At 37.6% G+C, this 24009-nt stretch overlaps 1 protein-coding gene across 1 annotated transcript in view; it reads right to left on the bottom strand.

Moving 5' to 3' along the window:
- SNX2 (sorting nexin 2) overlaps positions 1–22774 on the bottom strand; it is a 56082-nt gene extending 33308 nt beyond the window's left edge. Inside the window, exon 1 of the mRNA XM_063085501.1 lies at positions 22660–22774. Coding sequence (XP_062941571.1) covers positions 22660–22767 — 108 coding nt within the window. The 5' untranslated portion in view covers positions 22768–22774. The remainder of the gene's footprint in view (positions 1–22659) is intronic.
- Positions 22775–24009: the final 1235 nt, after the last annotated feature.

The raw sequence follows: 24009 nt of genomic DNA, 5'->3' as shown, positions 1-24009 counted from the left end.
TTGAAGCTAAGATCAGGAAAAAGACAAGGACATCCCTTGTACCACTCCTTTTCAACAAGGTATTGGAAGTCTTAGCTAATGCAGTAAGTCAAGAAAAGGAAATAAAAGGCATACAGACCGGGAAGGAAGAAATAAAAACTGTCTTTCTTTGCAGGTGACATGATGTCTATGTAGAAAATCCTAAAGAATTGACCAAAAAACCCTCCTGGAACTAATAAGCAATTATAGCAATGTTGTGGGATACAAGGTTAACATACAAAAGTCAATTGCTATTCTATATACCAGTAATGCACTAGTGGAATGTAAAATTAAAAACACAATACTATTTTACATTATCATCTCCCAAAAGGAAATACTTAGGTATAAATCAAACAAAATATGTACAAGATCTACACAAGGAAAACTAAAAAATTCTGATGAAAGAAATCGAAGAACTAAATAGAGAGATATTCCATGTTCACAGATAAGAAAACTCAATATTGTTAAGATGTCACTTCTTCCCAGCTTGATCTATAGATTCAATGCAATGCCAAGCATAATCCCAGCAAGTTATTTTGTGGATATTGACAAATTAATGATAAAGTTTATATGGAAAAGCAAGAACCCAGAATAGCCAACATAATACTGAAGAAGAACAAAGTTGGAGGACTGATACTACCCAACTACAAGCCTTACTACAAAGCTACAGTAATGAAGACAGTGTGGTACTGGCAAAAGAATAGACTATAAGCATACTCAACTGATCTTTGACAAAGGAGCAAAGGCGATACAATGGAGAAGCTAGCCTTTTCAACACATGGTGCTGAAATAACTGGACATCCACATGCAAAAATGTCAATCTAGAAACAGACCTTACATCCTTCACAAAAATAAACTCATCTAAATGTAAAACACAAAAAAGTATAAAATTCCTAGAAGATAACATAGAAAATCTAGGTGGCCCTGGGTTTGGCAATAACTTTTTCGATATGACAAAGGCACAATCCATGAAAGAAAAAACTGATAAGCTGGACTTCACTAAAATTAAAAATTTCTGCTCTGTGAAAAATATTCTCAGGAACACGGAAAGACAAACCAGACTGAGAGAAAAAATTTGCAAAAGACACATCTCATAAAGAACTGTTATCCAACATACACAAAGAACTCTTAAAACTCAACAATAAGAAAACAAACCAGATTTAAAATTGGGTAAAAAAATCCGAACAGACACCTCACCAACGAAGATATACAGCAATATACAAATATATAAGCAAATGAAAAGATGCTCCACAAGGTATGTCATCAGGGAAATGCAAAGTAAACAACAAGGTGCCACTACACACCTATTAGGATGACAAAAATTCAGAAAACTGACAACACCAAATGCTGGTGAGGATGTGGATCAGCAGGAACTCTCATTCACTGCTAGTGGGAATGCAAAATGGTACATACAGCCACTTTCAAAAACAGTTTGATGGTTTCTTACAAAACTAAACATACTCTTACCATACAATTTAGCAATCCTGTTCCTTAGTATTTACCCAATGGAGATGAAAACTTACGTCCACCCAAAAACCCACACAGAAATGTTTACCGCACCTTTATTCATAATGGCCAAAACTTTGAAGTGAGCATGATGCCCTTCAGTATGAATAGATAAATAAGCTGATATCAAGACTAAAATATTATTCGGTGCTAAAAAGAAACGAACTATTAAGACATGAAAAGTCATGGAAGAAACGTAAATGCACATTACTAAATGAAAGAAGCCAGCCTGAAAAGGCTACATATTATATGATTCTGACTATATGACAAAGGCAAAACTATGGAGGCAGTAAGAAGATCAGTGGTTGCCAAAGGTTAGCGGGCATGGAAGAATGAATAGGCAGAGCAAAAAGGATTTTTAGGACACTGAAACTACTCTGTCTGATATTACAATGGTGGATATATGTCATTATATATACATTTGCCCAAACCCACAGAATGTACAACACCAAGAGTGAACCCTAATGTAAACTATGGATTTTCAGTGATAATCATGTACCAAATGTAACACATGTACCAATCTGGTGTGGGATTTTGATACAATGAGAGAGGCTATGTATGCACAGGAAGTACGGGTGAAATCTCTGTAGATTCCACTCATTTCTGCTGTGAACCTAAAAGTGCTCTAAAAGATAAAGTCCATTTTTTAAAAAATGTAGCAGAATTGTTGGGTGGCAGCTACCTTCCTGGCACAGATGGTTGCTACACCTAATGACGACTGCTTGTTCCCTTCTCTGTTCTTCACACATGTTCAGGATAGCGCCTGGAGGATGTAAAGGTGGAGTGACTATGGTGTCCGGTAAAACCTCACCCCACTTACGGGGCTTAGCATCATTGGTGCAGAGAGCCTTCCGGGCTCGTGACACTTCATGATCTTTACTATAAGCATAGGCAGGAGCCATGCCCGCACGCATGACCTATAGGGTGATTGGCTTGTTAGGTGGAGACCCCCGCCGGAATCCCCCTCCCATTTAGCCCAGTTACGCATAAATATGTAGGCTCTGAGTTGAATAAACGGAACTGCTTGACAGAAACCCCACCGCATCTGAGTGTTCCTTTGCGAGCCGGGTTTGGGCCGGTGGCTGCACTTACCTATCTCCTGGGCTCTCCTGCCGCGCTCCCTCTCGCACGGGGAGGAGGAGGCAAGGAGTGATCTTCAGTCTCGTTCCCTTGAGCTGAGCGCGGTTTAGCTAGTTGTCAGGGCGCCGGCGCGCCAACTCCCCCCCCCATCCCAACACAGAATGGCATTTATTGATGCAGAAGGATGCTTATAATAAAACATTATATGAGAAAAGTAGGTAGCTATACACATGATCCAATTCCCTGACAATATTCATTAAAGACAAATGTTGCTTTCTATTCCTTCTCTTTGCCATCCTAGAAACTAAGATATACTTGTACTGAAAAAGATATAGGCACTAAGATTTCACATATAACTTATACTTTCAAAATTTTAAACAATTTTATCTCCAAAATTTCAACATTTTTTTAACCTATCCACTTTGTTATTTTATAACTTCTAGATCTAGAGTCACCTAACTTGATTTCCTTTTGCATTTCTGAACCTTGCTTGATACCTAGTTTTACAAGAAAAAGAAATAAATCTCGAAAGAAACAAAATAGCGAAATTTCTAAAAATTTAAGTGCAATTAAAATAGTAAATCACGGGCCGGCCCGTGGCTCACTCGGTAGAGTGCGGTGCTGATAACACCAAGGCCACGGGTTCGGATCCTATATAGGGATGGCCGGTTTGCTCACTGGCTGAGCGTGGTGCTGACAACACCAAGCCAAGGGTTGAGATCCCCTTACCGGTCATCTTTAAAAAAAAAAAAAAAAAAAAAAAAGTAAATCACAATTCACTGCTATAATTTAATGCCACATAAATTAATTTCTTTTGGCTGTTTGTCTGGCATTGCACGAAAGGGAAATTGAATGAAAGTAATTTTACAGGGATCAATATTAATACAGTCCAAATTTATACTCTAATGATTTGATTAAGACAAGAGCTACATTGCCACTAACTACATCTGGTTACTGAGCAATTGAAATGTAGCTAGTTCAAACAGTAGTCATGTGCTATGAATGTAAAATACACACTGGATCTTGAAAACTTAGTACAGTAAAATGTAAATACCTCAATAATTTTGATATTGATTACATATTGAGATATTTCAGATATATTGTTAAATATTTTGAATGTATTGAATTAAATAAAATGTACTAGTAAAATTAATTACACCTGTTTCTTTTTACCTTTTATAATGTGGCTACTAAAAAATTTAAAATTATATATGTGGTTAATACACCAGACAGCACTTGACTAGAAGTAGATTTTATTATATCTTAGGAATAAATGGAGAGTAGATGCTTCATGAAATTCACTTATTTTCCTAAGCTCTTCTTTTGATAGCAAGTGGATGGCAACAAATTCAAAGGTTTACTCTCTAAAAATTACCTGAATTTTACTATTTCACTTGGATCTATATGCATTTACAAATACTGAGTAATAATAGGCTACAGTGGAAGAACCAAAAATACATAACCTCAATCTAATCATGAGAATATATCATACAAATTTACATTAAGGGACATTCTGCAAGATAACTGGCCAGTATTTTTCAAAAGTATCAAAGTCATTAAAGACACCCCCCCACCCCACCCCAAAACAAACAAACAAACCTCCAACTATCACATTGGAAGAGATTAAGCAAAAATGATAACTAAATGCAATGCAGGATCCTGGACTGGATCCTGAACAACCAAAAAAGACACAAATCTGACAAAATTTGTATAAGGTCTATACATTTGTTAATTTTTAATCAACATTAATTTACTGGTTTTGATAACTGCATTATTTTTGTGTAAGATGTTAACTGGCATTCATGAACTCCTGTAATATTTTTGCAACTTTTCCATAAATCTACATTTCAAAATAAAGTGTAAAAACTTGCAAATGAACATACAGTTGTTTTAAGTTAAAATATTTAAGGTATATATATATGTGTACACACACACACACACACAAAATCATAGGTTTAACTGTTTTGATTATATGACCAATTACTGTTCCCATATTATCTACTATATTTGCATGAATCTAATTCTAATTTTCAAAAAAAAAAAAAAAACATTCACAAGTCACACACACAAAATACTAAACTATTAGAAATCAGAGAAATACATACCAAACAAGATATAAAATTTTGCCTATAAAATAAGCAAAGATTAAAACATATGCCAACGCTCAATTTTGGTGAGCTTATTGAGATTGCCACCTTACATACACCACTGATGAATTCCATTTCTCTGAAATGCTAACAAACACTAAAGTCTTTTTAAAATTTCACATACAACTTTTTACCAGGGATCTAGCCTTAGAAAATAGATGTAGACCAAAAGTTAGATATAAGGATATTTTATTATGTTATGACAGGGGAATAGCTTAAAAATTAAATTATATTTAAATTCATGAATAAATATTTTACAGACATTAAAAAAAAAATCATTGTTACAAAGCACCACCTAATAACACGGGAAAATGTTTATGCTTTAAGGTTAACTGGGAAAAAGTATAATATTGTAAACACATTGTAAAAGTACAAATTGAATAAACTCATTCCTAATTTTGCATAAAAAATGTATGTTACAAAAAAGGTTAGAGAAAAACAGTGTTAACCGTGATCATCTCTGGGTGGCTGCATGTGATGATTTTTTTGTTTGTTTCTTTATACCTTTATTTTCCAAGAGTTGAACTAAAGAATCAAGAGGAGCCAGATAGTGAATGGTCCTGTAAAGCATGCTAAGAACTTTGGACTTTATTGTGAAAGCAATGGGAAGGCACAAAAAACTTTTTAGGGAGAAAATTATACCTGATTTTAAAAGAACATTCTATAAGTACTGAGATTAGAATGGAAGCTAGCAAATGTGTGGGAATGAAGACAGATTAGCAAACTATTAATCTAGACAAACTGTGAAGGAATAGCAGTGGTGAAAGATTCGTGAGCTATAAATTAAAGATTCACAAATACTGCGAAATTAAAGCAAATCAAAGAATCTTCACTTTAGCCATACCAATGATGAGCTACAATGAGGCTGAACAAACCACTGACTTTACTTAGACCCTGAACAAATCAAGTTTAGATTGCTTAATTAGAGTACATTAAATTATCTCTGAGGTTTAGCTCTTTATTAGACCATTTCTGATGCTTGTAACAAAATAACTGGAACTGGGTGATTTAAAAGAAAATGAAATTTATTGCTTATAGTTTCAGAGGCCTGGGAAATCCAAAGTCCAGGGAATACATCTGGTGAGGATCTTGGTGGTGGTAATAGTGACCCAGGGGTCTCACATGGCAGAAACTGGTGGAGCAGAGAGAGACTAACCTCTCATGTGCTCTTTTAAAGCCCTGAGAATCACCTATGACCACCATTTTTAATCCATTCGAATGGCAAGGTACTACAATTTAATCACCTCTTTAAGGCCCCACCTTTCAATTACCATAATAGGATTTCCCACATTCTTAACACCGTCACAGAGAGGACTAATTTGGGGGTGACGTTCAACCCAAGGCATTCCATCCCCCAGACCCCCAAAACTCATGTCCTTTTCACATATAAATACATTCTTTTCATCCCCAAAGTCTTAACTTGTTTCAACTCAAAAGCCCAAAGTTCAAAGTCCCATCTGTGAAATTGAAACAAGTTATCTACTTCTAAGATACAATGATGGGACAAACACAGGGTACATATTCCCATTACCAGAGGTAGAAATAAGCCAAAAGAAAGGTGTTAACAGGTCCCAAACAAGTCCAAAACCCAGCAGGGCAGGCCTTAAATCTCCAAGGCGGCAAATCATGCACCTTGACTCCATCTTCACATCCTCTACACGCTGGTGTGAGGGGTGGGCCCCCAAGTCCTTGGGCAGTTCCTGCGGCTTTCCTGGTCTGAGGTGATGCTTCTGCTCTCGCAGGCTGGCTTTGTACCCTGGTAGCTCCACAATTCTGGGGTCTCCATGGTGGTCTCAACTCTTATGGCTCCACTAAGCATGGTGCTGAGGGAGTTTCTCTGCTGCAACTCTGACCCCATGTTTCGGCTGGGCATTGCTCTAGTGACAGTTGTCTGTGGTGACTCTGTCCCACCATAGATCTCTTCCCAGGCTTTTCCATACATCCTCTGAAATCAGGGTGGAAGCTTCCAAGCCTTCACAGCTCTGGTATTCTGTGAGCCTGCAGACCTAACACCATGGGGATGCCACCAAGGCTTCTGGCTTTTATCTTTCGAAGCTGTGGGTCCAGCCAAACCTGGGGCAAATTTAGCCACAGCCAGAGCAGCCAAAGTAGCTGGGGTGCTGGTGTGGGGAGCAGCATTCTGAGGTAGCCCTGGGCAGCGAGTCTATGAAGGGCACCTGAGACCTGTTCCCCAAGACCATTCTGTGTCCCTAGGCCTCTGGGCCTGTAACTGAAGACAACTTCCAAGATCTTTGAAATACCTTCATGGCCCTTCTCCCACTGTCTTAGCTATAAGCACCGGGCTGCCTCGTAGCCATTTTAATGTCTTTAGCAACCAGTCCCTTTGCTGCACCACTGGATTTTTCTCCTGAAAATGCTCTCTGCTTCTCTACCACATGGCCAGGCTGCAAATTTCCTAAATCTTTAATCTCTGCTTTCCTTTTAAATTTTGGCTTTATGTCATGCCTTTTCTGCCATAACAGCATAGGCTGTTGCAAGTAGCCACGCAGCTTCCTTAATGCTTGGCTGCTTAGAAATTTCTTCTGCCAAATATTCTGGGTCAGCACTTTTAAGGTTCTCATTTCTTAAGACTTTCAGGCATAAACAGAAGGCAGCCCAGCAAGGTTGATCTTTGCCTCAGTTTCCAATAAACTCCTTCTTATTTCTATCTGAGACCTCCTTAGAATGGTCTTTACAAGCCATATTTCCATAAGCATTCTGGTCACCACCATTTAACCAGTCTCTAAAACATTCCAAACTTTATCTGGTTTTCTTGTCTTCTAAACTTTCACCAGCATCTAGGTTTTTCCTAGCCTGTACTTCCAAATTCTTCCAGCCTCTCCTTAACACCAAATTCCAAAGCCATTCCCACATTTTCAAGTATATGTTATAAGCAATACCCCACCTTTCTGGTACGAATTTTCTGTATTAGTCCATTGCTGTTGCTTATAACAAAATACCTGGAACTTGTTGATTTATAAGAAAATGAAATTTACTGCTTACAGTCTTGGAGGCTGGGCAGTCCAAAGTCCAGGGAACACATCTGGTGAGGGTCTCAGTGGTGGCAACAGTAACCCTGGGGTCTCACATGGCAAAAACTGGCTGAGCAGAGAGAGACTAACCTCTCGTGTTTTTAAAGCCCTCAGAACCATGCCTATGACGACCATTTTTAATCCATTCACTAAGGCATGGTCCCACAATCTAATCACCTCTTCAAGGCTCCACCTTTCAATTACCAGAATAGGATTTCCCACCCTCAACAGTTACAGTGGGAATTATGCTTCTAATATATGGACTTTGGGGAACACAATTCAATTGCCCCACAGCACTTTGGATGAAAGAAGTGCAAGAGAAATTGTAAATACCTGAATGACTAAGAGACTGTTTTTTCCCTCAAGTTCTTTAAAATAGATATGACTGTTAAATATTGTAACAGAGTATAGCTATAATAAATGTGGACTATTTACAGTCTATACTGTATTCTTATCACAATGAAATGTGCACATTATGCTAATATCTTGAGTACTCATAGTATTCATAGTATTCTGACACTATGAATCAGAGAAAGAAAACTAACATGTTTATACAACACAAAACAAACGTATTGTCTCACAGTCCAGAGCCCAAGAGTAGAACGTGGAACAGGAATTGTATAGAAAATGGGCCAACTCCAGTAGAGGCTGCTGCTGCAGCAGTCACATCACTAGGGAGAAACTATGAGGCATGCACTTCTTTGGGGTGTCCATCTATCAGCAGCTTGTAGTGCCATGCTCCACTGCTGAGGGAGTGGTCATGAAACAGTCACTCACTAAAAGGCGTAAAGACCTACTTATCTCTACCCCTGCCTCTTCCAGGTTCCTCGTGAGTACAACAAGAACTGTTGTTCTCTAGTGGATGGAAAGGAGGGTGGAGAGTGACCAGCAAAGGAGAAATGATAGTGGAAAGGAATACTGATGGCTTCTTAACCTGGAGCACAGGTTCTGTGTGATTAGAACTACAGATGTCCAAGACATCCAACTGAATAGACACCAGTATTCTTAGTAAGTGTATATACTTTTATCTCCCTATAATATCACCTAGCAATGTTCAGGAGATTTTCTTTTACAAAAAAATTCAAGGTTTTTGCTAATATCTCTTCAATTAGAAAGTGGTGCTTTTGGGCTGACTGGTTAGCTCAGTTGGTTAGAGCACAGCCTTATACACCAAGGTCATGGGTTCGGGTCCCCATATAGGCAAGCTGCAAAAATAAATAAATACATACATACATACATACATACATACATACATACATACATACATACATACAAACATAAATAAAATAAAGTGGTGCTTTGTATTACAACCATGATGAAAGAAGCTCACTACAGCCCCTCTCTCCCACAGACTGACACTAAAAACTATGGATAGAATACAAAAAGCAACAATATAAAAGCAAATAACAGCAGGCAGACTGGGGAGGGAGCCAGAATGTGAAAAATGATCCTTACAAAGTTCATTTTGAGATTTTTTTTTTCTTGTTTTCTATCTTGCTGTTTCCTGAGGATGGTGCCAATTACAGAACTGTGCTATGGGTGTGTGCAGCAATAAATCCAAGAGAAACTCTTCGTCTTTCTGGCCATAACATCAGGGCCCCTGCAGCCTAGAAAATATGGGTGGAAAACTCTTTTTACTTTCCCCTTCTTCACCCTGTTTTCTTTCCTGGCCCTGCCCTGAGGCCAGACCAAGTTGCTTAGCTGTATGACATTAGCAGCGATGAGAGTACTGACACCTAAAACCCAAAGAGAAAATCTAATTCTCTGGCAAAGTGAACCAGGAAAAGGGGACACAATAGTCTAAGAAGTTGCAGGCAGAAGACCTCACTAGTATTTTCTCTCCTTTTCTTTAGTGCTTTTCTGAAAGTGTGGCCCATACTGGGTAAAAGTGCATGACAGTGCAGGCAGATAAAATTCTGAGAGAAGCTTGTGTTTCTGGCCAGAGGAACTGGGAAGAGAAGTCCCTGAGAAGTCAATAGTGGAGAATGGGTAGATCCTGGAGAAAGGACAAATGGAGAAGTGTCTCATTCCCAAGCAAAGACCAGGTTTATTTATTGTGCAGTACAATAAAAAGAATGTCTCCTCCAAAGCAAAGAATTGGCAGACTTATTGCCTATTATAAATGATTTAGGTTCCTTAAGCTGTGTTTCTCAGCTGTGACACAAACCAAACACAGGTGCAACATTTGCCTGGGCCCATCCCCTCACTCCACTGAGACATGAGAAACCGTCCCAAACATGACACTCATGCTGCTTGCTATGCTTTGAGTAATAAAGTTCTTTATCGTGCCTTCTTCCAAGTAACCATAAAACTGGTTAATTTATTAGCTTACAATGAAGGTAAAATTGCAGACCCTTTACAGTTCTTCAGATAAAATGTCAGTGAACTTGTAGATCAACAGAAAGTATTCAATCTGAATAACAAAGAGGAAAAAAAAGAAAAGAATCTCACGGACCTATGAAACAATATAAAAAAGTCAATAACATTCATGTAGTAGTCCTAGAAAAAGGGAGAAAGAGACCAATGCAGAAAAAAATATTTCCAGAAATGATGGGTAAAAACCTTCCCAAATTTGGTGAAAGACATAAATTTACAGATTTGGAAACAAGCAAATGCAGAACAGGACAACTTCAAAAAAAAACCAAACAAACCAAATTTGGTTACATCATAAACAAATGGCTAAAAAGCAAAAATAAAAAACTTGAAGCAACTAAAAAAAACAAAAAAATTACATTTTGGGAAATGATTATATTTCTCACCAGAAATCACAGAGACCTCTCTTCCTAGTTCCTCTGGCCAGAAACACAAGCTTCTCTCAGAGTTTTATCTGCCTGCACTGTCATACACTTTCACCCAGTTTGGGCCATGCTTTCAGAAAAGGAGAGAAAATACTAATGAGGACTTCTGCTCCCTACTTTTTAGACTACTGTGTCCCCTTTTCCTGGTTCACTTTGCCATAGAATTATATTTTCTCTTGGGGGTTTAGATGTCAGTACTCTCATCACTGCTGCTGTCATGCAGGTTAAGTAACCTGGACAGGGCACAAAATCTTTAAAATGCTAAAGGAAAGAAATGTCAACTCAGAATTCTATACCCATCAAAAATATCCTTCAGGAATGAAGGTGAAATAAACACATTCTCAGATGAAAGAAAACTACAGAAATCTGCCACCACTAGGCCAGCTCTAGAAAAAAACAAACAAAAAAACCCTAGAACTAAAAAGTTATTCAGACTGAAGATATATGATAGAAGAAAGTAACAAAAACTTGGAAACTATTAAACTATTTATCTTCTCTAAGTTATTTAGAAAAGGCATGACTACTGAAAGCAAAAATTATAACATTAAGATTTTTAATATATGAAATATATATGAAAACTGTAACATAAAGGAGGGGAGGTAAGTAAATTTATATGGTTGTAAAGCTCTGCATTTTACTTTAGAAGTTTATTATTAACTCCTTTTTCTTTTTTTTGGTGGCTGGCCGGTAAAGAGATTGAACCTTGTAGTTATCAGCACCACACTCTAACCAACTGAGCTAACTGGCCAGTCCTTTTATGAACTCTTATTGGGCTGTAAAAGGGGTTAAGTATGTACATTGTAATCTCTAGAGCAATCATTAATATATATATATATATATATATATATATATATGCACATAAAGAGATAACACAAAAAATCCAATAGTTATAATTAAAATGGAACACTAATAAACATTAAAGTAATACAAATAGAGGAGAAAAGGGGAAACAGAGAGAAAAACAGTAAACAAATAAAATGGTAGATCTACTCTAACCACATCAATAATTACATTAAATTTTAATACCCGAAACACAGCAATTAGAAGACAGAGATAGCCAGACTGTCAGATTGGATACAAAAATAACTACATACAACAATATGCTGCCTACAAAAAACCTACCTTAAAGACATAGGTAAATTAAAACAATGAAAAAAATGTCATGCAAACAATCAAAAGAAAGTTGAAGTGCTATATAAACAACAGAGTAAACTTCATAATAAGAAACATTATCAGCTATAAAGAGAGGCATTACATCTTAAAAGGATCAATTTTCCAAGAAGACAGAATGATCCTAAATGTCTATGTGATGAACAACAGAGCTTCAAAATACATGAAGGAAAAACTGATTGAACTAAAAGGAGAAAGAGGATGATCTGAAGGTAGTAAATTTTGTCAACTGATTGTTCAATTAAAGATCGAACTCCTTATTCTACTCCTTCTCCCTTTCTCATTACTGCACTTATCAGTCTTTTTTAAAAGATTAGTAAAAAATAAATGGAGAAGTAAAAAAATTAAAAATCCACAATCATACTTGGAGACTTCAATACTTTTCTCCCAGTAATTGATAGAACAGATCATGGAGAAAGATAGAGAAAACCTTAAAAACACTACCAACCAATTTGACCTAACACTTATAGAACACTCCACACAACTACAGACTACACATTCTTTTCAAAAGTACACACATGGGCCGGCCCGTGGCTCACTCGGGAGAGTGCGGTGCTGAGAACACCAAGGCCCCGGGTTCGGATCCCATATACGGATGGCCGGTTCGCTCACTGGCTGAGCGTGGTGCTCACAACACCAAGTCAAGGGTTAAGATCCCCTTACCGGTCATCTTTTTAAAAAAAAAAAAAAAAAAAAAAAGTACACACATAACATTCACCATAATAGACCATATTCTGAGCCGTAAAACAAACCTTAACAAATTTTTAAAAATTTTGAAATCATAAAACAGTCTCTGAGCATCATCAAATTAAACTGGAAATCAGTAATAGAAAGTTATCCGGAAAATCCCCAAATTTTGGAAATTAAACAATACATTTCTAAATAATCTGTGGGTCAGAGAAGTAGTCACAAACAAAACTAGAAAATATTTTAAATTGAATGAAAATGAAAACACAGTATCAAAATTTGTAGAATGCAGCCAAAGGCAGAGCTTAGAGGGAACTATATAACTAAATACTAATACTAGGGGAGAAAAGTCTCAGATCAATGATCCAAGCTTCTACTTTAAGAAACTACAAAAGCAAATTAAACACAAAGCAACCAGAAGAAAGAAAATAAAGAGCAGAAGTCAATGAAATTCAAAATAGAAATAGGAAAAATAAATAAATAAATAAACCAATGAAAGCAAAAGCTGATTCTTTGAAAAGATCCTAAGAAAATAAGCTTCTAATCAGACCAAAATACACAAACAAACAAACAGAGGACATAAATTTCAAATTTCAGGAATGAAAATGGAGGAGTACCACCCATAGGTTCCACAGACTTAATAGGATGATAAGGGAGTATGATGAAAAACCTTATGCCCATAAAGTTCACAATTAAGACTGAGTGGACAAATTCCTTAAAAAACACATATTACCGACTGGTTCAATGGTCATGGGTTATAAGAACTTATTAACATTAGTGTCACTAACATTGGTATACTTGGACAGCCTCTCACTGCTAAATTTGACTATATCAAATTAAAAAGCTTCTGCACAGCAAAGGAAACAATCAACAGAGTGAAACAACAACCTACAGAGTAGGAGAAAATTTTTGCTAACTATGCACCCGACAAAGGATTAATATCCATAATATACAAGGAACTCAAGCTATTATACAGTAAAAAACCAAATAACCCAATTAAAAAATGGGCAAAGGAGCTGAATAGACATTTTTCAAAGCAATCCCACTTCTGGGTATATACCCAGAGGAATGGAAATCATCATGTCGAAGGGATACCTATTCTCCATGTTCATCGTAGCTGTTTACAAAAGCCAAGACATGGAACCAACCTAAATGTCCATCAATGGAGGATTGGATAAGGAAACTGAGGTATATATACACCATGGAATACTACCCTGCCATAAAAAAGAATGAAATACTCCCATTTGCAACAACACAGATGAGCCTGGAGAAACTTACATTGAGTGAAATAAGCAAACCACAGAGGGATAAATACCACATGTATTCACTCATGTGTATTCACTCATATGTGGGAGCTAAGAGACAAAGAAGGAAGGAAAGAAAGACCACAGTGGTGTGTTGGACTTGAAGAGAGAGAGAACATTCCTTGGGCTACATAGTGGAGTGGGGGGGAAAGGGGGAGGGAGAGGGAGGTTGGGGATAATTGTGTGGGGAAGACAGGGTACAAATAAAATTTTTAGTGATGGGTATGCTGTCAGTATGAATCTGGCCCTTATATAATGGGCAGGAGGGTGACAATCAGCTTTGTATCTCATGAATATTTACAGCCAATAAAAAAAGAAAAAAATACTGAAAAAGACACATACTACCAAAATTCAGCCACACCTCCCTGACATCCAGCCCAGCAACAACAGAGCTACTGCTGGAAGCCCCCTTGTCTCCCCTGAAGGAATGAGGGGGGTGCCACGGACCTCAACCATGTCCCCCCCTTCCTCCTTCTCCTACCCTATTTCTTTCCCCCTTCTCTCTCCCCCTCCCCTCCAACTGCTCTGCAACATCTCAGAATGTAAAAACATAATATTAATAAACTTGAAAAAAAAAAATTAATTTTTAAAAATAAAAAGACACATACTATCAAAATTTACCAGGAAGAAACAGTCCTGTATTTATTTCAAAAGTTGAATTCATGGTTACAAACCTTCCAACAAACAACAGTTCAGATGCTTCACTAGTAAATTCTATCAACACTTAAGGAATACATAAGACTAATTCCATACAACTTCTTCAAGTATGCAGAAGAGGAGACATTCCTCAATTCATTTAACAAGCATTTCTGATACCAAAACCAGACAAACACATTATAAGAAAAAGAAAACTACACACAAATATCTGTCATGAACATAGATACAACACCCTAAAACAAAATACTTGCAAACTGAATCCATCCATATATAAAAAGGATAAATATATTACGACTGTGTGGGATTTATTCCAGGAATGGAAGGCTGATTCACTATTTGAAAATCAATCAATATAATCTACCTTATCAATAAACTAAAGGAAAACCATATGATCATCGTAATGGATGCAGAAAAAGCATTTGTCAAAATTAACATCCATTTATGAAAACTCTCAAAAAATTAGAAATAGAAGAAAGCTTTAATTTGGTGAAGTTCACCCCTCTCCACACACACAAAACCTTACAGATAACATCATATATAATGGAGAAATAATGAATATTTTCCTCCTACAATCAAGAAAAATGAAAAGATATCCAGTATTACCACTTGGTTGATATTATACTGGTGGCCCTAGCTAGTACAGTAAGGCAAGAGGGAAAAAGGCATAAAGACTGAGTAGAAAGAAATAAAACTCTAGTTATAGACAACATGATTATTTACATAAAAAAGTCCCAAGGACTCTACAAAAACCCACTAGAACTAACAAGTGTTTAGCACAGCTGCAAGACAGAAGGTCAATATGCAACTAATGAGTAAATGTAAAAAGTAATACAAAAAATGAAAGCACCAAAAAAACCATGAAATACTTAGGTATGAACTAACAAAATATGTGCTGGATCTGTATGTTGAAAAGTACAAATAGTGATGAAAAAATCAAAATAAGGCCTAAATAAATGATTTGGAGAGAGAGATTGTGCTTGTAGCTTAAAGGCTCAATGCTGTTAATATGTTAATTCTCCCTAAACTAATATATGTATTCAACACAATTAAAATCTCAGAAGGATTTTTTGGTAAAAATCAATAAATTGGTTCTAAAATTATATGGAAAGGCAAAAGAACTAGAATAACCAAAACAATTTTAAAAACAAGGTCAGAGGACCTCATACAACATGATTTCACACTCAGCTACAGTAATCAAGATGGTACAGAAGGGCAAAAAGTCCACAGATTGATGAAACAAAATAGAGTCTATGCATAGACCCACCCATACACAGTCAACTGATTTATTTATTTATTTATTTATTTTAGTTTTATTTTGTTGATATACATTGTGGCTGATTATTGCTCCCCATCACCAAAACCTCCCTCCCTTCTCCCCCCCCCAACAATGTCCTTTCTGTTTGCTTGTCGTATCAACTTCAAGTCAACTGATTTTTTGACAAAGATACCAATGCAAAAAAGACTAGTCTTTTAACAAATGGTGCTGGAACCACTGGATATTTATAATGTCCCCCACCAAAATGAACCTCAACCTATATTTCTTACCTAATATGAAAGTTAACTCAAAATGAACTCTAGGTCTAAATGTAAAACCTAAAACTATAAAACTTCTAGAAGAAAATATAAGCAAAAAACCTTGGGTTAAAGTCAGCAGAAGATTTCGAATACATGGCATCTAAAGTACTATCAATAAAAAAAAGAAAGGATAACTTCCTTTACCAAAATGAGAAACTTGTGCTCTGTGAAAGATATTATTAACAGAACAAAAAGACAAGCCGCAGGCTGGAAAAAAATATCTGGAAAGCACATATCTGGCAAAGGATCTGTATTCAAAATACCTGAAAAATCTCAAAATTCAATAAGGAAACCCAATTTTTAAAATGGGCAGAAGATAGGGGCTGGCCCGTGGCTCACTTGGGAGAGTGTGGTGGTGATAACACCAAGGCCACGGGTTCAGATCCCTATATAGGGATGGCCGGTTAGCTCACTTGGGAGAGCGTGGTGCTGACACCAGAAAGTCAGGGGTTAAGATCCCCTTACTGGTCATCTTTTAAAAAATAATAAAATAAAATGGGCAAAAGATGTGAAAGGATACTTCATTGAGGAACATAATATTCAGATGGCAAATATGGACATGAAAAGATAATCAGTATCATTAATCATTAGGGAATGTATATTAAAACCACAATGAGATAACACTACACATCTGTTAGAATGGTTAAAAAATCAGTGGTGTGCTGGTAAATGTTTAAAAACCAGATTTGCGGGAGAAAAGACTCAGATTTTCAGCTTTTGCTGATTTCTGAGATATAAGCGCACCTGCCATAGCTGGTTATCCCTCATTCAATGTGGAATTGGAAAGACGTACTTTCCACCATACAGACACAACAGACATAAATAACCTCAAGAGCATAAATAGTAACATGCAGTAAAAAAAAAAAAAAAAAAAAAAGGAAGTGATGAATTTTAAATATTACCTTTGTTGTCAATTTAATTTATCTAATTATAAGTTTATACCATTTAATTTTTAATAATGATTGTGTTTACTAAGTAGTTCACAAAATTCCTGACATGTTAACACTTGCTAGCCAGTTTAAACCAGCCTCAAGCTCACCACTGTCTAAAATAAAAACTGACAATAACAAGCGCTGATAAGCATGTGGAACAACTGACATTCTCGTTCATTGCTGGGGGCAATGCAAAATGGTACAGCCACTTTGGAAAATAGTTTGGCAGTTTCTTACATTATTAAGCTTATATTTTCCATACAATCCAGCAACCCTACTTCTAAATATTTACCCAAAAGAAATGAAAACTTGTGCTTATACAAAAACCTGTAGGTAAATGTTTATACTGGCTTTATTCATAAATGCCAAAAACTGCAAACAACTGAAACGTCTTTCAACTGATGAATAGATGAACAACTGTGGTACAATAGAATACCAAATTCAGCAATAAAAAGGAATGAACTACTGGTACATGCAAACATTAATGAACCTCAAATGCCTTATGTTAAGTTAAGAAGCCAGTCTCAAAGTTTCATACTATATGATTCCACTTATATTACATTCCAGAAAAGACAAAACTATAAACAGAAAACAGATTAGTGATTGCCAGAGACTGAGAGTGGGAGAGGTTAACTAACTACAAAGGGAAGCATGAGAATTTGTTGGAGTGATGGAAGTGTTCTGTATTTTGACTGAAGTGTTAGTGAACTTTACTAAATTGAGGTAAATTTTACATTGACTAAAAACTATCAGAGGAAAAAAACACAAGTGTTCAATTTTATAGCACATCCTATATTCAGCCACTCAGAATTACTTGTAGTTCAGGGCCGAGCCCGTGGCGCACTTGGTAGAGTGCTGCGCTGGCAGCGCGGCGACGCTCCCGCCGCGGGGTCGGATCCTATATAGGACTGACCGGTTGGCTGAGTGCCGGTCAAGAAAAAAAAAAAAAAAAAAAAAAAAGAATTATTTGTAGTTCCCTACAATATGAACTGAACTTTAAGTGACCCTCGCCATTCTTCCACTTTGAAATTTCATCCCACCCTTCAAGATCTCTCTTAAATACTACATCCCAATGAGTTTTTCCCAGCAAACAGAAACATTTATTGTTCATCCACTATGTGTCACAAGCATTGATAGGAATTAGAATCTCCTCCCTGTTTCACTAGTACTTTGTGTGTTTTCAGATCATATAATCATAATCTCTCTGTAGTATCAGAATCTTCTGTATGCATTTTTCTTCTCCACTGGAGATTTTTTCCATCCTGAGACTTAATAGTGTTTTGCTGATCTTGTACAATCATTATCATTTAAACAGTATGGAAGAGAGTAAATACTCAAGTATTCACTGAAGTATTGGTATTCACTTACAGCCTGAGGTTATATCATTGGAAAGGAATTCTAAGATCTGTGAGGCTCTCATCTGGAAACTACGGTTGAAATGCTTTATAAAAAATATGTGATAACGTTGGGAAAACTGTGATACTCATCTTAACTTCAGTTGGTCCTTAGATTTGAGGTTAGTAAAAAAAACAGACACAAACACCTATATGGTCAACTGATTTTCGATGAGGGTTCCAAAACCACAACTCTATGGGGAAAGAACCATCTTGTCAACAAATGGTGCTGGAACTGGATTGTCACATGCAAAAAATGAAGCTGAACCCTTACCTCATACCATATACAAAAATTAGCTCAAAATATATAAAAAACCTAAATGTAAGAGCTAAAACTATAAAACTCTTAGAAGAAAACACGGTAAATCTTCATGACCCTGGATTTGGCAGAGGATTCTTAGATATGACACTGAAGGTATGAACAAGAGAAAAAAATAGATAAATTAGACTGCATAAAAATGTAAAAGGCTTGTGCTTCAAAAGACCTCATCAAACTCTGAAAAGATAAACCACAGAATTAGAGAAAATATTTGTAAATCACATACCTGATAAGGAACTTGTATCTAGAACATATAAAGAACTCTAACAACAATAAAAAGATAATCCAATTAAAAAACGAGCAAAGGATATGAACAGGCATTTCTCCAAAGAAGATATACAAATGGCCAATAATCACATGAAAAGATGTGTGACATCATTAGTCACTAAGAAAATGCAAATCAAAACCCCAATGAGATACCATGTACACCCATTAGGATGGATAGAATCCAAAAGTCAGATAATAGCAAGTGATGAGTATGTGAAGAAATTCATATACTCACAACCAAGACTGGATGGAATGTAAAATGGTGCAGCCATTTTGGGAGACCAGTCTGGCAATTCTCCAAATGATTAAACATAGAGTAACATATTACCCAGCAATTTTACTTGTTTGTGAATGTTTACAATAGCATTATTCATAATAGTCAAAAGCTGAAAACAACCCAAATGTCCATTAACTGACAAATGGATAAACAAAACGTGGTATAGCTATACAATAGAATATTTTGTCACAAAAAGGAATGAAGTACTGATACATGCTATAGACTTTGAAACTATTATGCTAATTTTGAAAAAGCCAGTCACAAAAGCCCACATATTACATGATTCCATTCATATAAAGTCCAGAACAGAGAAATCTATAGAGACAGCAGATTAGTGGTTGCTTAGGGTTGGAGGCAGAGGGGATGGAAGAATGGGGGCTGGGGGGACGAGTGAGAGCTAAAAGGTACAGGTTTCTTGAGGTGATAAAAATGTTCTAAAACTGATTGTGCAGATGGTAACACATCTGTGAATATACTAAAAACCATTAAATTGTACACATTAAATGGGTGAATTGTATGGTATGTGAGTTATAACGCGATAAAGCTGTTTTAAAAAAAAGAACCAGGTATGTAATATAAATTCTTGACTTTTTTCTTTAAAAAAGTGCTATCTACTACTCCATACAAAAACGTGCTTAAAGGTCAAGCACCTTTAAACTTAAGGTTGTACATCATTTAAGGAAAAAGCACTATTAGTAAACAATTTAAAGCCTTGCCTCTCAGGTACCAAAAAAGAACAAGCTTTTACCAGATTCTTTCCATTTTCATTCCCTTTCCTTCCCACCCCAGCCCCCCACCACTTTCTTGTTTCACAGTCACGACAGAAACATATAGTAAGGGTTTGAAATACGTTTTATTTATTGAATATAGCTCTATGTGAACATTCTTTACTTTGAAGGAGTTTAATATTGTGTTTAAAAATACACAAAGATATGCTAATACACAGATATACTAATGCACAGTCATAACAAGCTGAACAATTATGCCTTTGAAGCTATCTACAATTTGATTTTTACTTATATAGACTTGAATTGCTTTCCCTCCCAAATCAAATGCCCTCAAATGAAAAGGTTTTCATATGAATAACATAATTTTTTAAACACTGACTTACTTATTTTCTAAATTAAAAGACATTAGGCTGGCTGGTTAGCTCAGCTGGTTAGAGCACAGTGTTTTAATACTAAGGTCAAGGGTTCAGATTCCTGAACTGGCCAGCTGCCAAAAAAAAAAAAAAAAAAAAAGCAGTAAATAAATTAAAAGACATTCATTTATATGTCTTACTTTCAATTTACATTTTAGGTAATATATATTTTCTGTATATATTATATTCAAGGTAATAACTACTCAAGGCAGATGATCCGCATCAGAATCACCTAGAGCTTTGTAACTCAGTATTGTCTAGGGATCAGAAGCACTGTCATCAGGAAAGCTTGTTAAAAATGCAGAATACTGGGCCCTACTCCCGCCCTACATAATCACAATTTGCACTTCAACAAGATCCCCAGGTAACTTACTAAACATACAGATTCCAATGAGGCACAGGCATCTACATTTTAAAAATGAACACTGTGGATTCTTCTGCACACTAAAGTTTGAGAAGCACTGTTTAAAAAAAAAAAGTGGAGTATGAAAGAGCATTTCTTTACAGCAATTTTGGTATACTAGGAAATACTGCTATATACCCTTCCCCAAACAGTTTAAAAAGAAAAAAAATCTGAATTTACAAATCTCACAGCCATACCACCTTCTTAAAATTAATAAACTGATTGAATTTATGAAATAAGGGGTTCAAATGAACTTTATTTACAACTTTCACAGTGCATTAACTGAGATAATTTTAAAGGTTCATAATCAAACTTTGTAGACTTTTACTTAAAAAGTTCCATCCACATGAGAAATACAGATTATAGTTCCTTTTACTCAATTCTAAACGACTTCAATCAAACAGAATGCTCAGTGTTCACAGTATCCTAGTTCACACCAAGGTCAATCAAATTTGTTCTGATCCTTGCTGGTGGAAAACCTTTGTATCCCCTAAAGGGAATACAGGTTTTAGGATTCTGCAGACAATTTACTTTCAACACCTACTAAGATTGCCGTATACTATGTATAGAGTTAAAAGGATACGAACCCCTCAAAATATATTCTGCAAAATAATTTTTACCAATTCTTAGGAGATCCTGGTTTTGACAATTAATCCAGCAAACATTTATTAAACGCAAGTATTCGAAATTTCTGAGAAACACAAAGATGACCAAGGCACTATCTCTAGCCCCAGAAAGTCTATAATCTGAGGGGAGGGAGTGGTTGGCTTGGACACTGCACATACAATTAGCAGAATGTGGTCAATGCTGAAAACGTTATCGGAAGTTCCCAGTTTCAGGTAACCGAATTTCGGATAATGGATATTTTACAGTAATTTCCAATTGATTTGATGCACAGTTCAACAAGCCAGGAAAGCTTACTAAAAAGCACTTTATAGGGAAGCACAGCCCGAGGTAATCAATCCTCTGGGAAATTTGCTTACATTTTAATCCCCATGCACACACTTAAAATTAGGCTACGAGGTGTGTGTGCTCTCATCAAATGCAAAGCAATTCAAACGTGAACTGGATATAGGAGGGCCCAATACAGCTAAATTCATTAAGGGTGTTTCCTTTGACAAAAACAGGAAGACTCAGCTGCAGAGATCGCTGACCATGCGAGCAAAGAGGAAAAAGGAGTGGAGATCTGTTTCTATTCCCCCCCGCCTCCCCCCGTACATTTAAACACACACACCCACACACACGCACCAAAAAACAAACAAACAAACAAACCCACAGCAATTTCCTGGACTACTCTATCCCTTCAACTTTATGAACACCTTGGCCCCTAAAAGTCTAGAAACTAAAGACAGACAAAAACGGGCAAATGCATTTACCTACTTAGTTCAAAAGAGAGGGAACTCCCTCAAGGGGAAGTAGCAGTCCATGAAGGGCCAGGACTGGGAAAAGTGCACCCACACGAACCCTACGGACCCGTGGCCCCTCACAGCTCACTTCATTACTCTCTCTTTTCAGGGGCACACTTCTCCCATGGGAAGTGAAAAGCAAGCACCCCTCCAAAGGAGCTACAGAAGCCCCCGGGGAGCGCGGTGACGTTTACTGGGACCCAGGGCAAGATCTTGGCCCTGGAAGAACAGGGGCAACTGACACCCAGAGAGGCCAGCTGAGCGGGGAGAGATCGCTGCGAAGCTCCGTCCAGTCTCGGCCCCTCAGGGAATTAGGTCGGCCCCCCAGGCCCGTAGGCTGGTCTCCTAAGGAGGCCTTGCCGCCCAGGCCAAGCTGCGGCCCGCTGACAGGCACCAGAGGTGGGGGTCCGAGTCACAGGTGTCACTCCGACCTGGTCCTGGCAAATACGGGGGGTGGGGAGGGACAAGTCCGGAAAGGGGAAAGGCACCCAGAGGTGAGACGCACAGCAGAGGCGCAGCGCAGCACCCACGGCGACGCAGTCTCACCTCTAGGGTGGAGACAGTGCTGGTGAACAGGTCCTCTCCGTCCTCCAGGTCCTCAAAGTCGGTGGACTTCGCGTCCCCCAGCGGAGGAGGCTCCCTCTCCGCCGCCATCTTCGCTAGCCCGGACGACTGCGCGAGCTGCGCCTCGCGGATCTGTCACGTGAGCACGCACGGCTGGGCTGGCGCGTCGATCCACCGTCCCCCGCGCCTCTCCGGCCCCGCCCAGCCGCGTTCGGCCCCGCCCCCGGCCTCGAGACAGCGCCCGCCCTGAGCGCGCCGCGCTTGGCCCCGCCCCTTTGCCTCTGTTCCTCCCACTTCCACGTCCGGGTCATGTCTTTTTCACCGCAGACTTGCTGACCTGACTTAGACGGAGATTCTTGACCTTTGTTACCACGTCATCTTATTAGCAGAACCAAGCCAAATGATTTGTGTTGGCACTACCAGTTTTAAAATCTCCTTTAGGAAGTGGAAGAGCTTGGGGACCAGTCTTTGGGCTTGGATTATACACAGAGAGCAAGATTGTGTATTGGTGGAAGAGAGACAGAGACTCTCTGTTAAATGTCTCCAGAGACATCCAGTAGAACTTTCTGACATGATGGAAATGTTCTATATCTGTGCTGTCTCATCCGGTTGGTTCTGTTTCTCTGGAGAACCCTAGCTAATACACAAGTATAGATTATCCTTTTAAGGAATCTAAATGGAAAAGAACGACAGCATAGGTCAATAACTTGTTAAGACCCAGCTTTGTTTTGTGTGTATTTGTTATTTAATGGGAGAGATTTAAACAGTTTATGTATAAGGGAAAGAGGTCAAAAGAGAGAAAGAGGTTGAAAATACAATATAGAGAGATACAGTTATGCATCGCTTAAGTGGGGATACATTTTGAGAAATACATCTTTAGGCAATTTCATCATTGTAAAAACATCACAGAGTGCACTTACACAAACGTAGTTGGTATAACCTGCTACATACCTAGGCTATGTGGTATAGCCAATCTCATGGGACCACCGTCATATATGCAGTTCATCATTGACCGAGACATTGTTATGCAGCTCATGACTGTATAATCAAAGGGATGAGGTTTGAAATGCAAGAATGGAATAAAGAGCAAGTACAGAATTTGCCTTAGAAAAGAGAATGGATACTCCCTTCTAGTAGAGAGATGTAGGTGAGAGTTTGTATAAGATAGTTATTGTTACAAAACAAACCATCCCCAAACTTGAACGATTTATTTCTCATGAGTCTACAGGTTAGCTAGATGCTTCTACCAAACCAGATTTGGCAAATCCTATCTTTGAGTTTGTTCATTCCCTGTGGTCAGCTGATAGACTGGCAGGGGGTTAGCTGGACTAG

Source organism: Cynocephalus volans, chromosome 2 (genome assembly GCF_027409185.1).
Source record: "Cynocephalus volans isolate mCynVol1 chromosome 2, mCynVol1.pri, whole genome shotgun sequence".
Lineage (NCBI taxonomy): Eukaryota > Metazoa > Chordata > Mammalia > Dermoptera > Cynocephalidae > Cynocephalus > Cynocephalus volans.
The sequence above is the reverse complement of the archived record's forward strand: the minus strand, read 5'-3'. Positions and strand labels throughout refer to the sequence as shown.